The sequence below is a fragment of the Perca fluviatilis genome, chromosome 4 (genome assembly GCF_010015445.1).
Source record: "Perca fluviatilis chromosome 4, GENO_Pfluv_1.0, whole genome shotgun sequence".
NCBI lineage: Eukaryota > Metazoa > Chordata > Actinopteri > Perciformes > Percidae > Perca > Perca fluviatilis.
The window spans coordinates 37,458,320-37,475,741 of NC_053115.1; the positions used below are offsets into that span (position 1 = coordinate 37,458,320).

At 41.6% G+C, this 17,422-nt stretch overlaps 1 protein-coding gene across 1 annotated transcript in view; it reads left to right on the forward strand.

Moving 5' to 3' along the window:
• fhit (fragile histidine triad diadenosine triphosphatase) overlaps positions 1-17,422 on the forward strand; it is a 423,256-nt gene that overhangs the window by 146,258 nt on the left and 259,576 nt on the right. Inside the window, exon 4 of the mRNA XM_039799117.1 lies at positions 6,177-6,301. Within this exon, the coding sequence (XP_039655051.1) occupies positions 6,196-6,301 (106 nt within the window). The 5' untranslated portion in view covers positions 6,177-6,195. The remainder of the gene's footprint in view (positions 1-6,176; positions 6,302-17,422) is intronic.

Sequence of the window (17,422 nt, forward strand, 5' to 3'; positions counted from 1 at the left end):
TAAAAGTAATCTTGTTTATTCACCAAATGACAAAGTATCCATTGGTAGGGGGCCTGGAAAATCCAGTATGCCCAGTGTAATCCTTCCATTCATCCAGTTTTGGCTCCCCCCCCTTCTTCCTCCCCCTCTGCCTGGGTCAGACCACGCAGCCCACCAACAGGGAGTTGTGGAATCGCGTAGGCGTCATTTAACCCCATTACAGTAAATCATAAAGGAGCGGGATCCTCTCACAGTCGTTAGGTGAGATTAAATTGGTTGTGGTAATGTGCCAAATGATCATGCCCAACCCTCCAACCCCCCCAAACCCCTAACCCCCCAACCATCCAGGATTTGTTAAGTGGGATGGCACAGGGGGGAGCAATACTCAGTCAGGGGGGGGGGGGCCCAGGTTGTTTAGTTTTTTTTTATCATCGGAATACAGCCTAGAAAATCTGCTTAGAAATATTGGAAATATTGAATAGGATAGAACAACACAATGCAAAATAAAACGCATCACATTCATTATTAATTTCATTTAATTTAGTTTGTTTTTTTCAACAAATTGTATATCGAAATACAATACACATTTTCCATAGTCTCTTAAGGCAAACTATTGGATATGTGGAAATATTGATTGGTCATGTGACAAAGGCTGGGAAGATTTTTTTTTTTACAATAAACTTGCCTCAAACTTTACCAATGAAAACCTTGCTGTACACAGTTTTCAGATAATAGGAAACAGAACAGAAATAAAGTACAAAACGTAATTGATTTCTTAGAGCAACAAGTGCTCAACAGTGAGTTCAGTATGTTTCTAATGTTTTAAACTGGCCTCAAAAACTAATTGCATAGTTGCCATACAATTTGTGTTTAAAGTATATGTCCATTTACCAAATGGAAAGGCAGCGATTGGCAGAACAGGCAGCAAAGTGACAGGACTCTGATCCAATGGACATCACATTTGTCAGATTGACAGCACTCTAGTCCAATAGATTGGGGTGGCACCATGGGGGGGCAATCATATTTCAGGTGGGGCAGGTGCCACCCCGGGCCCCCCCCCCCTCTAGACACGCCCTTTCCCTTCCTGCATCAGCATGCACTCCGGGAATTTGGTGTTTGTTTCAGGGCTACCAAAGTAATTTGTTGTGCTTGGTGGATCGTGAACTCTTATTAGAACACATTGCGCATCGTGAGAAAACGGGGAAAAAAAGCAGCCCAAAATCAGAATATTATTTTTTATTAATTTTAATAAAATATGAATTGGATTTGAACCAGATGAAGAGCCCCGTCTGTCTGTGTCTGTGGTGCGTGACAAGTATTACAAAATACTCGACATTTAGGATGCATTAATCAGCATTAAAGTCCCCTTTCACTATAAAGTGTGTTCTAGAGAACGGGTTTCCCATTTACCAACAACCAAGGATATGCGTCTTGATTACATAGGGCTATTATAAATGGACATATCTAGTATTATGATATAAAGCAACTTGAAAACCAGTGGAAATGCTTTTTAAAATTAAATGTGCATGTGGCTCTCATCCTGGCATTTCCAAAACTGTGGTACATCTCTACATTTTGATGGATAATTGTCGGCTCTGGCTTGCCAACATGACCCAGTATTCTGACATATTCCAGTGAGAAACGGCAGGTGTGGTAGCAGTACTAATGCTTACCCAGACTACACAAAGCTAGCTTCTGAAGGTAGTGAGAAATGACCTGTGTGTGTCCTAATTAATCAATGTGCAGCATGGTTTAAAGGCCCAGAAAGCCCTCCCACACACAAGTAACATTAGCATTTAAAAAAAAGTAACGTTGGCATATGTTAAGAGAACTTAAGCCCTCTCATTCTGCATATATTAGTAATATCAGTACATATGAAAACCCTGCTGTTTACCATTAAACGTATAATATGCAGTATTATCCTAAAAGAATTAATAATTCGAAAGTAATCCCACTCAATCTTCACTATGACCCACTAGAAGTGTGTGTTGGTGCCTGTATGTCTCCGGAGACTCTGCCCTCTGCCTGGATTCTCTCTTTTCTTATCATTGTTCTGTGTGCGGGAAGTTTCTGGGCTTATAATGACCTCATCCACATTGTCAAAATTATTTCAATATTGAACAATTACATTGAAAATCTTTTCTATAACAGGAGCCTGTAATTTCTGTAGCCTGCTCCGTAACTACAGACTACCGGAACGCCTTTTTCTCGTCTCGCGTTCCACTCTCCACACCGCTGTCTTCGGACAGAAAGTCACGTCCTGAGATCGATAATGTTGTCAGAGACTTTCAGTAACAATCTGAGCTTGTCAGTAGCAAAAATAAGGCCCCATTAGGTTACATTGCAGCTCGGTTTGCACCGGCCTGTCTTTGCGGTTTCGATCGATACTGGACCAAATTCAAAGATTTTCGGTCACATCAGTCTATTAGACACAAATTCATGTGGAAATGGGGCCACGGTTAAAAAAAAAATGTAATAAATAAAAAACAGTAGTTACCCTTTAAGCAACATTTTCAATGCAAGACTTTTACTTGTAACAGAGTATTTTACAGTGTGGTATTGCTCAGTATTTGAGGGGAAAGCTTTTAATATATACGAGACCTAGTGTCTAATCCATCTTGATTTCGCGTGATTTCCTTTGGTATTATCAGTCGTCAGGATTTTCATTTTTATGTAAAACAACGGAGACAGAAACCGAATGTGTTTGTGGGAGCGTTCAACTCGCCCGTGCGTTGCGCGGTGGCAATAATCGCTTCCCTCAGCAGGACGGCAACCGTGCGACAGTCGATGGAGGAGTTTTTTCAGACGTGACGCCATCTTTCTTTCTCGGACGTGGTCCGATGAGATGGATTCATCTCTCCACCGCAGCCGCGTGTCACTGAGAGAAAACCAGTCGCGCACAATGATGTCTTTTTCCCACCTTCACTCTGATCACCAGCAGAAGGAAAGGGAAACCACCAGCTTCACCTATCCACTGGATTCAATATGTCATGCCTGCTTGTTATTGCCTTTCTACGATCATTGCTTTCGTTAGCGAGATCATAGGTCATATTTTGGTAAAACGTAAAGCTGGAACGCGCGAGGCTGTCAAAACCTTGAAGGCTGTTTGAGAAAATGATAATTGTCTTTTGAAGCCAAGGTGGGAGGAAGTGAGAGGTTTATAACATTGTATTGCTGTGCCCTTCAGCTGCTCTCATGCTGAGCCTTTTTACCTTTTTAAATAAGGCACCATTAGCCACACATTCAGGCTTCCATTTTGAACTGCTTGAGTTAATAAAGACCTCCACGAAGCAGAAATTCAATCAGACTTGTAGAGGGAACACTGACTTCTCATTTCTCGCCTCTAACAGCGATGACACCAGTGGCTTTTGTCAGTTAGTAATTGCTCAGAAATGTGGGTCAACCAGTGGCTGAAAGTGACCAGAAAAGCTGCCAGTACCCTGATTGAGCAGTCGCATGACATCATCATAGCGTGTGTCTTGGATATATTTATATTCATAGGTATATCTTGGTAATATATCACTTCGAATGTGTGTTTCGGTGCATTTGATTACACCCATTCAGGGCTTGACATTCACTTTTTTTTGCTCACCAGCCACTGTGGCTAGTGGTTTTCCAAAGTTAGCGATGTAGCATTTTCATTAGCCACAATTATGTGCGACATAGTCTCGCAATAGCCAGACCTTCCTCTACAGCGCTGCGGAGGAAGGTCTGGCTAGTCCACGCAGCATTCTGGGATGGGGAGAAAAACGTGCTCTGGTTTATTGGCATTTCTTTAAACCAATCACAATCGTCTTGGGGCGGCGCTAAGCTCCGCACGGAGCCTCTGCAAAATAGCCTCGGGAAAGGAACTTGTTTTGGTGGAACGTGTGTACGTTCAAAGGTTGTTTTAGGCTCTCACTCTCCAGTCATGAAATATCCAGCTGTGATAAGGTTGTGTGTAACGCTACCTTTCATATGAACACATGAACCCATTAAGACACAGGTCACATAAAAATAGTAGCATCTTGTTGCATAAGTGGAACAGGAAGTATTAGTAGAGAGTGTTAAGAACGTGTTTTGGAGCGAGCGCTCGCGTGTCACTGGAGCAGAGTCAGCAGAGTGCACAGAGCAAAAGTCTGTTGTCCCACTTCTTTTACAAACCTCTTGTCAAATCTTTTTCTGCAACATACACATAACCGTTGCCTCGGCTGCTATGTGCTTACACAGAGATGCAGTGGTTTGCAATAAAAAGTAATGTCAGAAATGCCGGTACTCATAGCCCAGTACAAGTATCATTGGGCGCAAGTGATAAGTGACTGTTCCCCAGGTCCTTCAGGAGTTTTTGGGGATACTTAAATGCACTGCTTTAGGCCGGCTACACGCTGCCTGCGTGGCGTGAGCGTGGCGTTTCTGTTGCGTGTCAGCCGCGTGGCGGCTGCGTGGATTTTTCTGTCTTTACACACCAGAAACGTGTCTGACGCGGTGCTGCTGCTGCTGCTAGCCTTGTCTGTACACATGTATGTTTCCCATTGATAAAATGAAATGCCATAAATATATACTGATTTGATTACAGCAAAGACGACGTCGGCAGTATTGACGGCAAAATAGGCTCCAGAATATTTCGTTCTGTATTGACAGGTGCAATATTAGAAAATCAATTTAGTTTTTTAATTACATCTATATCTGCATTTATATCAAAACCTAGAGACTTTCAAACATCATGTCATTTATTAGTATGTATTCGCGTCAAAATGACATGTAACATCTTTTCCTATTCTATTTTGCCTGGAAACGCTTCCAACACGATGCGTGCTGTGTGAAAAATAGGCGTCGGTTCTATTTCTAGCAGGCGCGCGTTTTCGGCGCGGCTCAAGTCCACATGTCACGCAGGCAGTGTGTAAGCTCTAACCTGTTAACATGGGAGCCGGAATATAAAAACGGACACGCCACGCAGCTGACACGCTCGCGCCACGCAGCCAGTGTGTTGCCGGCCTTACAGTATGTTCAAAATGATGTTCCCAACTCGAATAAGCAATACATCTGTGAAACTAAAGAGGGATATTTTCTTCTCAGAATTTTTTATATGAAGGATTTAAAAGTACCCAGAATTTCAAAAGAAGAAAAGCCTTGGAATTTTGATTAAAAAAAACAGCATTCTTTTTGCAACAATTAATTTTTACTTTACTTACTTTACTTTTTTTTCAGCATCTTTTGACAATTGGTCCACCCATGGTAGCTTTGGTACACCTGTGAGGCCAGGACTACTTATCCCTTTGTCTTTTGTTATTATTAGTTGATTCATTTGAAAGCATTTTTTGAATTAGTGAAGGTCAGATTGAGCAGGGCCATCTCCTCATAGCTTTTTGAAAGATCATATCATAGCCTCCTTTTTGTGTAACATTTTTTTGTATTCACGCTGTGCCTGTCATGGTAGTACTTGCTATTTATAGTTGTGTTCTAAAGGTTAGAATTTTCATGGCTTGCTTTTAAATCTTTGATATCAAATATTGTGACTATGTCTACATTTACATTACTACGTTTTGGTTTTTAAGTGGAGTTTTGTTTTGAGCCAAAAGCGATCTCCGTGCACACAATTGTTTTTTTTATCTCCAGTAGTAGAACCAATCGCAATTTAAAACTAACACGCCCAAACCGTATATCTCATTAACATTCTCGTATACTGGGCGTAAACAGGAAGCAGCATGTATACTTTGCCCGTTGCTTGTACTTGCCATGGTAACGCTAGTAGCTTAGTCTCAGACAACGAGACGTCATGACCGGTGAGACCCGATCAGGCGGCGAAACGTTGGCGTCAGTGTCGGTGTTGCCAAAGGTCTCCGTTTGCGGCCGTTGAGACTGCAACACAACCCCGCTGATTCCAAACCAAAAACGGTTGTTTTCAAATGTCTCCGGTTCAGGGGCTCGGAAACGCCGGAGCAGGGGGAATGAGAGGGGGAAACGTAGCAAAAGATATTCGCTTTTAAACCAAAACATAGCATTGTAAATGTAGCCCGAGTCTGTGTTTGCTCTGCTTGTATTCCCCTAGTAATGTCTAAGGATTCCCTTCAGCCAAATCAGATCCTAAGGAAATGAAAACTGTCAGTCATGTTGTTCAGTGAAGGCGTCCAGCTGTACGTGCATGTGTGTGTGTGATGAACCCTATCCCTGTTCAGTGTGATCTTATTGAGCACCTGCTGTCTCTGCATCTTTTCCAGGCCTGAGACTCAGTGGGACATGTTGACCCTGCGCTTTGGACAGCATTTCATCAAGGCGTCGGCCGTGTTCCTGCAGACAGAGCTGTCCTTCGCTCTGGTCAACCGGAAGCCTGTGGTGCCCGGACGTATCCTTTCATCACTTCCAGGTGAGAGGGGTTCCTGCTCAGCTTAGTACTGTTAGGAGGGGGTGGGTTGAAGTGTGTGTGTCGGTGTTTTAACACCTGACGGACAGTCTGAGCCTGGGCGTGAGTGGTCACCGTGCCGATTCGATTTTGATATATTTTTTTTAGGCATCTCGAACAATCAACAGTATGTTGTAAAAGAGAAAACGGAACAAAAAGAAACACATAGATAAAAACACAAACGTAGAGAAATCAGTCAGACTTTACCAAAGAACAAAAAAAAAAAGGATAATTTACAGAAGGAGCATAATGCTTATATACCGTATTTTCCGGAGTATAAGTCGCATCAGTCAAAAAATGCGTCATGAAGAGGAAAAAAACATATATAAGTTGCACCGGACTATAAGTCGCATTTATTTAGAATAATTTTTTTTTCTTCATCTGTCAACTACACAATAGCACCCAGAACAACTAGCTACCAGGGCGTGGAGCATGGATGGATTAAAAGGCGTGGAGACGTAACTGCACCGTTGACAAGCCCCTCCCGACTCGTTCCTCCAGCTCTGGCCATCTTGCTTTCAGCCCGCGATTAGCCGATTAGCTTTCTTTGTTTTCTTCATTGCAGTAAGAGTCACCTTTTCGCCAGTCTCCCTCACAAGTTTCTCCCTCATTTCAAACTTTCTTTCTGCTGCTCGATTACCGTTTTCGGCTGCATATTTTACTACCTGCAGTTTATCTCTTTTCTTTCTCAGTTGTCTTTAGGAGTAGCATTCTAGTTGTCACAAGCCTAGAGCGCCCTCTCGCGGCTGTAGACGGTAATGTTTTCAGTATGAATTAACATGTTAAATTATATATATTTTGATATATAAGTCGCACCTGACTATAAGTCGCAGGACCAGCCAAAGTAGGAAAAAAAGTGCGACTTATAGTCTGGAAAATACAATAGTCCTGGCCCTACTTTACAATATCATATTATTACAGAAAAGAATTGAATAGATATGCATACAGCGTACAACATTGTAGGTCATACAACACTTACAACCCTAACCCTAACCACAAACAATACAACAATACACTTTCCACATTACATTTCAATTCCTATATTGAGTTCTCCTTTCTATATTGATCAAGTATTGTTTTCTTGAATCTATTTTTGAATTGTATAATAGTATGGCTCTGTTCAGGTCACCCCAGAGACTGAAATACACAGTAGTTCACATCTTCATTATCTGTTATGTATGTTTTGGTGGGGTTTTTTTTGCTAAAAAATTAACCCCAGCAGCAACACATATCCATTTAAAACAAGTATTTAATCCTCATGACTACAACGCTCCATGATCCCTATGCAGCCTTTTGTCATGGTTGAAAGATATGTAATCTTCTTATGAATTCATGTTTTCTCAACCTCAGAGTCCGGAGCTCTCAAGACTAGCTGCTATTCAGTCACAGTCGCTATATCACAAAGAGTAATGGAGTGATATCTGACTGGAATATGTGGATATATGTGGATATATAGTGGAACACAAACTAAAAGGGAACAAACAAACCCTTAAAAACAATAGCCATCAAGGAAACTAGCCGAGGCCCTCGTCTTTTACGAAAAATGTATATAAAATGCATTTTAACGCGTTTCGGCGTCCAGCTTTCTTCAGGACTTCCTGAAGAAGGTGATGAAGGCTGGACGCCGAAACGCGCTGAAGTTGGTTTTTATCTTATTCTTTATAGAATCTGCCAGATGCATTAAAGGCATTTTATATATATTTTTTGTAAAAGACGAGTGCCTTGGCTTTTTCCTTGATGTTTATTGGATTTGTCCATGCCCCATACCAAAGAGCACCGCATTTTTATCACTAATATAAGTTCCGAGAAGCTCTCCAACCTCTTCCGTTCTTCAAATCTTTAAAAACTTAAAAAAAATGTACTAAGCTCTTAATCTATGCCACCTAACATAGTGTAATGATCCTCTAAATCACAAAATGTAATACTTTAATGTATCTTGCTTTGCACATTTAAATATACTCTAACTCAGTGGTTAAAGGGCTTCATCATTAATGTTGGAGCAGACTTATTCATTTTTGCTCTTAAAACGTCATCCAAGCATATTTCACCTGACTTTTAAAGTGAAAAGTAAAAAAAAAAGTTCAAACGTGATGTGATGTGATTTTAATCTCTGTGAGAGTGTTTAGTATGGATAGATGGATAGATATGTATTGTCCCATGAGGGTCTGTTTCATGCACATGTCAATACACACAGACAAATACATCAACAGATAACATAAAGACAGGTATATAGACATAGAAACAAGCAGGTTTACAACATGGACACCGGATCTACTGTATACTGAGTCAGCGAGATAGTGTGTAGCAAGATAGTATAGTAGCAGCTGTTGTTTACTGTACAAAGCTAAAAAAACAAACAGGGAAGACCAATTTAAAAAATGTATTTAGCTTTGCTACTGTTTGAGAATCAGTATGAACATATGCCATACTTGTACTATGTGCATGAGAGCTTTGGGACCCTAAAACGGGTTCAGCTAAGGTTGAGAAACATTTCAAAAATCAACCCTTCATGCCAACGGCTGAATGTCTAAGCTGTATGCAGCTGCCAAATAAGCAGGATGGAGTACAGCAAGATGGTCACTGTTGTACAGGAAGCCCTCACACTGTTGTGGCAGTGACCTTTTTCTTCACATCGTAAATCAGTCTCTCAGCACTTATTTTCCACTGATAACTGGTGTATGTATGTATGTATGTATGTGAGTATACTTAAGCTATTTTGTTAAAAATCCTATGACATGCTGCTCTTTGGATGCTGTTATATAGGCCTTAGTGGTTCCCTAATACTGTATCTGAAGTCTCTTTTATATAGACCTTAGTGGTCCCCTAATACTGTATCTGAAGTCTCTTTTATATAGACCTTACTGGTCCCCTAATACTGTATCTGAAGTCTCTTTTATATAGACCTTAGTGGTCCCCTAATACTGTATCTGAAGTCTCTTTCCCGAAATTCAGCCTTGGTGCAGAATTACAGCCACTAGAGCCAATCATACAATGAGCTTTCCTTAATATGTGCCATTTCTGTGTCTGTAGCTATTGAGGAGGAGAGAGGGGGGGGGGGCAAGGTGGAGGGGGGGGGTGTGGCCTTGACCAACTGCCACTTTGCTCATTTGAAGTCTCTCTCTCTCTCATGGGTGAGCCAAATTCTCTGGGCGGGCAAAGCAGAGAAAGGGGAGGTAACCTTGCTCCTTATGACATCATAAGGAGAAGATTCCAGATCGGCCCATCTGAGCTTTCATTTTCTCAAAGGCAGAGCAGGATACCCAGGGCTCGGTTTACACCTATCACCATTTCTAGCCACTGGGGGACCATAGGTAGGCTGGGGGAACGCATATTAATGTTAAAAAACCTCATAAAGTGACATTTTCATGCCGTGGGACCTTTAAACTCCAAAACCAAATGTACTAAGGAATTCTCTTTTGGGATGACTGGTTTGACCATATATTTTTAGATGTACAAATGAACTAAAAAAAGCTTCTTGAGTTTGGGATAAGCGGCGTATACTCAGGATGGATTTGCAGTGTTTTTTTTTGTTTGTTTTTGTTTTAAAGCCCTAATGAATGGGATAGTATTTATTCTGGGGTCACAGCAAGTTTTTGCAAATGACAGAAAAGTGGCGCGGCCAAAATGTGCTTGTTTGAGCTGATGCATTTCCAGAAGTTCATCATGTATGGGAGGAGAGAATGTAAATGTATTATGAGTGGCTGGTGTGTGTGTGACTTAATGTCTGTGAGAAACAGGTGCAGTGTGAAGCTCCACTGTACACATGGAGGCTGTGTGTGTGTGTGAGAAAGGCGCGGATGATTCCAAAGTGCACGTCACAGGAGACTACGACCACTTCAGGGCTTCAGATTGTTCTCGAGTTTGTATCATTGTTTGATAGCCTTTGTTTTTGACAGTAATTCCTCCCACGCAACTGACCTTGTTTCAGGAGTGTGTCCATGTGTTTTTGAGATGCATTTAGCATTTCACCCAGGCCCGGATTATCCATAAGGGCACTTGGGCCAGTGCCCAGGGGCACCAACCATTCACAACCAGTGGGGGGGGGCATTACATGACACAAGCTTTAACAATATTTTCCGTAAATTGTTATATTATTCACTTGAAATTGTTGAAAGACCATACATTACTCGTTTATGAACACTAATTTCACAATAATAATAATAATAATAATGATAATAATAATAATAAATTATAAATAAATCAATATTACATGACCACTATCACTCCCCCTCCCCAATCTGTCAGAATTGGTCCACAGGTACGCGCAAATGTATCATTTGGGGTATGGGGCGGGGGGGGTCTAACAATATGCAATAGGCTATGGTCACAGCTGATCACTGTGTGAAAGAAGCACGTTGGCAGGGCAAGATTTTGGGTGTAGTTACTCTTTAAAACAGCAACAAGTGATTTCATGTTTATTTTATTTTATTGATTTTTTCATTCAGGGGCTGAAAGCCTATCAAGTAGCCTCGGCTGACTTTAGTCTTTTGTGTGTGTTTACTGAGTGTTCCTCTTTGACAGATATACTGCTTTCATTCACTAATAATTCCAGTCGCATCTGTTCTGCATTATTGATAGTGGTGTTATTGGGTTTTTTTTTACTGACCGTAGCTCAGCAGTGCTTTGGGAAAAACTAAACAAGCATGAAATGGTGAATGTGAGTGTGAATAATCAGTAAATAAAACCACAGAATTTCTTTTAGGGATGACAGATTCAAAGCAGCACGGTCATGCCTATGACATGGTTCGTATAGTGTATTTATATAATGTTGTAAAAGAAGTGCAATAGGAAGTAAGGTCACGTCTCTAAGCCTGTTTTAAATAAATGCCTGCTTCTCTCTGCAGAAGAGATAAATGAAGGCCCTGATCGCCATTTGACTTTGAATTCACAGTAACAACGTGTGGCATACCTAGCTACGGTTGTAGAGACTATAAGCCTGTAGCTAAAGGGAGTGAAAAGTGAGGGAAAAATCAGCTGAGGGTTCCGAGGGTTAATGCAGCTTTCAATACCACAGCGTCACGGCTTAATATCATCAGAGCTTTTATATTTCCTCTGCTGTGTCTGTGTGTCCGTTCTCCGTCATCGGTGTGGGTGAATAAATGGAGAACATGCAGTGTTGGTGTACAACGCAGCGTACCTGACAGTTCTCGTCTTTCACAGTCGATACCTGTCTCACTGTGTCCCTCTGACTGGACTTAAACATCCGCTGCTCAACGGAGCACTTCCTGAAGCCTCCTGTTGTTGCCTGGCAACAGATGCTGTTTTTGCTGAAGTCAACCTGACCTTGATATAAAGGCTATATAAGCAGCTGTTTACCATACAAACACAGACGCACGCACACGCACACACACACACACACACAGGCACATACACACACACACACATAAAACTGATAGACAATAACAATGGCTGCTGAAGGTTACTCAGGCCTGTCGCTGCGCATGATAGTTTGCTTTCACTTTGTTTGGATGATCATTGTGTTTTCATACTCCAACATAACACAGATGTTTATTTTCCCTTAAAATTGGTACGGTTGTCGCGCAGAGGGAGGAGGAGGCCATTTATCCTCATGGACTCTAACCAGAGGAAAGAAAGGAGAAAAAAAAACAAAAAAAACACTTTTGTCTATTAATCATTGTTTTTTTTAACCAGCGTGAGCAAAAAGAAGAAGCAGAAAAAAAAAGCTTGCATTAATTTGCATGATTTCCATTGCTGCTTTGTTTGAATAATGTGCTTATTCTCTTTCCGGAATGATAATCAGTTCTTGGCTTTGTGCTCAACTTCTCAAGTGCTGCTCTCGCCTTGCGCAACTCCTCCAAGCTGAGATTAACTTTGGACCGTGGAGACTTGTTTCTCGGCTCTGCTATACAACTCCATTCTGGAGCCATATGTTAGCTTTATTTAATCACATCTCTCTCTAAACACTGTGATTATCACCCTTGATTGCGGAGCCCTGATATATTCTGAGAAAGCCATATCATATACAGAGTGTATCGTTTCTCCGTTAAACTGTGGTAGCTACTTTTATTTTTGGTGTCCTTGGGCTTCCATAATAATCTTTTCAGCCTATTGTACTTGAAGAAACTTCTGCATCTCATCTGGGCTCTGTTCTCAGGCTTTAGATAATTTAGCCGTGACGGGAGCCTTTGGCCAATCGCAGGTCATTTCAGAGAGAGAGAGTGTTCCTACTGACTGATCTGAGGATGCATTGCCCGTGTGACAAAGAGGGGGGAGGCAGAGCTGCAGGAAGAGGTCTCCCTCTACTTTAAATTCTGGCGTTTCTTTGCATTCTACCCACTAACGTTTTAGGTTGCTTTCACACCCTGAGCAGTTTGGTCCATTTTAACCAACCCCTGGAGTGTTTGGTCAGATATTCCGGTTGGTTTGGGGTGGTTCGAACTTTGGTGTGGATCAAATAACCGAAATCTGGTCCGCTTGAAAACAGGGGGTCTCTGTTCTCTTCAAAGTGAACTAGAGTTCGGTTCACTTTAGGTGAGAATGCGATCCGATCCGAATACAGGAAGTGAACCAAAAACGGTGCATTTCCTAGCCTGCAATTTCAACCTTGCACACAAATTACAGACTTATATATGTTTAAGGAATGATAACTTAGATCCATAACCTTTTATGAGCATACATCTCTCCCTCCTTCACTCGCTGTCTGTCAGCTGATCACATTGTTTACCTTCTAAATTATTAGCAACACTAAATCAGAACCAGAAAACCCAAGTGTTTATATTTGGTGTTGCTCCATTATTTCGGAGACCTGAAGTGTCGGTCACTCAGATATTTGATATATCGACTGTGTGACATTGGTTTAGAATGTTTGGTGTTTGACAAAAGAACGCAAACCGAACCAAATGAAAAATGCAACAATGTTGCAACTTCACCCCCCCCCGAATCGCGCCGAGTCTACCGAACTATAGGTGTGAAAGGGCCGTGAAGCCAACGGTTCCATCAGAAGCAGCCTGAGCTGGTTCATGCAAACAGACCTGAGCTGGCATACGCTATGAATTAAATGTGACGTAAAAAAAAAAAAGAAGTGAAACAAAGACACTGTAGAAAATCAGATAGCATATTGCCACAAAGCTGTGCTGTGCCGTGGAAGGGTATGAGGATGCACAGCATTAGGTTTATTTTAGGGTCCCCTGGATACAGTTTTTCGTTGTGAGCTTCTTGCAGCACTTATCTAAATGTTGCACTTGTCGTCAAATTGGTGAATGTGTTGTGTCTATTTGCATGTGTTTTCTCTACATGCAGCGAGCTCTCGGGGGCCACGGTGGCCATGCATCCTGCTGTCTGTAACGCTAACGTAGAATACTGTTTAATGAGATGCCCTCACATTATGGATGCTCGAGTAAATTCTGTGCATCTTTGAGATGAAAAAATAAACAAATACATCAACAGGCAACCTGAATTAATCCAGTGGCGTTTGTTTACAGGATATGTAAATGTGTACGTTGATGTGCTGTGATGTACAGGAGGCGTGGAAGACCTGAAAGCAGGTGGAGAAGGAAGCAGCCACCGGTTCAGCGTTAGCATTCCTGCAGGTAGCCTTTTATATTTGACTGTAATGCAAGTGTAACTGCCTCTGAGTTTAGTTTAATCTGTCGTTTCCAGCGCAAAGTCTCCACGAGCTGTCGCGGCGCGTGGTCGTGCACCGCTGAATTTTCATAACTATGCACCCACTGCGCACGTTGCGCTTCCAGTTCAGATTGGAAAGACTGGCGGAGCAGGTTCGCCCTTTACAAACTCTGTATGATTCTTCACGTCCAGACCACAGAGAGTCAAACAACGTTAAATATGTTGTCAGAGAGAGACACCACACTGGGAAAAGAAGAAACATTTCCGGCGAAAGTGTGGAAAAACATGAGAGATCCTTTTGTCAAAGCAAAAAAAAAAAAAAACGGCTTCATGGAAAGAGTGTTCTTAAAATGTTAGTGCGTAAATTTTTTATGTTAATGAACATCCGTTACATTAAAGCCATTGCCAGATGAGTTGATACAAAGCTAATTAAGACCATCAGCTCCATACAACTCTCTCTGTATTTCTCAGTATGGCAGTGTTCAGAAGATTGTGTCGTCCGGCGACTTTCGCGCGCAGAAGTTCGAGTGAAGATAATTTCCTCTTCTGAAGAGTCCACCATGTTTTTTTTAATCCTCCGTGTCCTCCTTGGTTACTAGCAACTGTGTGGAGGAGGGGTGGGGGCTCGTGCGTGATCACAGAAGGCTTCTATCAGGTGGATGCGGCGACAGTGTTGTTATCATTACTTAGGATTCCTCATGGGGTAGACAGAAACTACACACTATAGCTTTAACAGTGTTACAGGCAGACAGTCATTTCGATTTGGAGATAAACAACAGTCACGTTAATAATTAGAGTAGATAATTGTAATGTTTCGCGGTACATCAGTGTTTATCATGGATGTGTGTACTTCTGTTACCAGGTAGCCTGCTTTACTTTACTTCCGCTCTCTTCTTCTCTACTACTTCTTGCTTATTCACAGATTACTTTGTTTGTACGCCCTCTGGTGTTTCGGAGAGAGTATTGCAGAGGCCTGTGCACGGTGTCGCGCGCAAGTATATGCAAAGCTTTATGCATTAAGCCTAATGGCAGAAGGAATAAAGCAATAAAAGTATCTGTTGGTTTTACATGGAGTGCGGGGCAAGATAGCGCTGCCTTGGTGGCATTAAAGACAACTTGCAATAGACAACAAGGCCAGAATTACCCATGATTCTCTTAGCTTTCTGGACTGACTGTTTCTTCCAGAGGGAGCTCAGGTTTGGTAACTGGACTCCAATGATCTTAGAGGAGATCTTTACAATGTTAATGAGGCTATTCTTGTTTTTCACAAGCAACCCATAAAACTAGCAAATGAACGCAAAAGTTAAATGACTTCCAATGAAGGAATGATAAAAACTACAACTTTAGACACTAAAACATTCTTAAATGATGAGCAGATTGTCATTGGATATACTGAGCACAATAATGCTCCCCAGAGGATAAACCCTTTCCAGGGACCCACTGACAATCTGTGCATTCGGGAAAAGTCCAGAACGGCCGTCCAACCGACGGTCATCGGCACAAAAAAAAAAGTCTAATAAAGTGATATTAACAGTCAACAGCAGGGGACGCTAATATGATCACTTACTGTATATGCTACGTGTAAAAGAAACTGAGGAAGAAGAGTAGGCCTACTAGTCTGACTGTCACCAATCCACAGCCTGGTCATGATGAGGGACAGGCAGAAGAGTTAATTTCACATCAGCAAGAGGTACTGAGTGCCAGGAGCAGGGCACATTATAATAGGCTGCCTTTATCCCTATCATAGCGAATTGCATAGTCAGCTATCAACATGGGTGTGCATCATGATTATGAAAATGATCGTGCCATTTAGTGCTGTCAAACTTAACGTGTTTTAATAATTTCTGTTAGGTTAATTTGAAACATTAAACGCATTAGAAATTAATCGCGGGTTGTATATGAGAGGTTGTAGTGAGCTCACTTTTGCTGCTAGGATGAAGAGTATGGTATGAATTTAACGAGAAAACATAAGGCATGCATTGGTACCACTCTAAATGTGCTAACAAACAGGGAAGGGGGCTAAATAATTCACCAAATGTAACCAAAAGTTTAACCAAAAATCCTAGCTTGCACTTTCTGTCTGTCTTCCATCAGAGTGCAGTTTTTCCTTTCCTTTCATATTTGTGTTTACTTTTGTGGAACTGGCAAAGACCTGGTGGTTGTTTGTGAAAGCTTCACAGATTGATAGGGCATTGATAGGGTCTAGTCATTTTCATCATTTCACAGCCTTAATATGAATCAAAAGTGTAATGTGACATTGACAAAATATTAAATAGGTTATTCAATGCTAATTCTTTAACACAAAGCAACACATATTATATCAATAATAGCTAATAACCTATCTTTAAAATAATTTGTTTATTCAGGTTGAAGATAGTTGCAGCACAAAAGATGACAGGAAGAGCGCAGGGAAGTGCCAGGATTTCTCAGGATGCTCTACATCACTATATTTCACACGGCCCAAGTCCGATAGTCACAGCCTGGAACAATTTTTTACTTACCACCCTCCGCAAAAGCCTAAACAACTGTCTCTACACAGAGTGTTTAGTTGTAAAGATGGTACCAACCGCAAATGGCTAATAAACACAACCCCAATCAACATCATTGGTTTTGAGATGTTACTTGCTGTGAATACCTTGTCTGATAGGCTACAGTATTGTGGCATAGTATCAGGACATCCTGGCTAGTGTCTGTCGCGCACGGCTAGGGCGAATTGTCGGATGAGGGGCCTATTTGGGAGAAAGTCCAGGGCTGTTTTTTAGCCCCAGTCCGTCCCTGACCCTATCCATTGTGGACACTTCATGAGCTTTCCTCTCTGCCACGCTCAGGACAGAGTTATACATTTAAAGACATGATAATTCAAATTATAATCAAATAGGCACATTGCCATGAGATTTACATCTGTGAACAGATTAGGTTTTGGCGGTCAAAGGTCAATGTCACTGTGAATGAGCTAACCGTGGAGCTAACTAACGCCATGTTTACCACGTAGCCGTTAGCGCTGTTAGAGTTCCCTTTGCTTGTTGAAAACAAACTATTTTATTAATTTAAAAATGGCTCGCCAGAGTGTATGATCAGAACTCCGTTGATGGCAATGGTCTGTTGTGCAGAAATAGCAGAGCGCAGAATGCTATGATTGACCAATCAGAATCAAGTATTCAATTATAGTTAACACTCAACAGGCACAAATCCAAACAAGGGATTCTGTGCAGCGCACACTTTAATTTTCCCCAGTCTGATAGCCACAGTTAATGCAGTCGAGAGTGAGTTTAATTAGGGTTGCTCTATCAATTAGCACACATTTCATCTGAGCGAATGAAAAGGGCTAAGGAGACGGCACCCTTAATACATGACTAGAACCAAAGAAACGTGCTTCACCGTATAATAATAGTGGCTCAGAGCATGCAAACAGATGTCAGACCTGCCATTTATCTCTCCTGTCAATATGGAGTAAACAGTTGGCAGGTGGATGTTTAATGG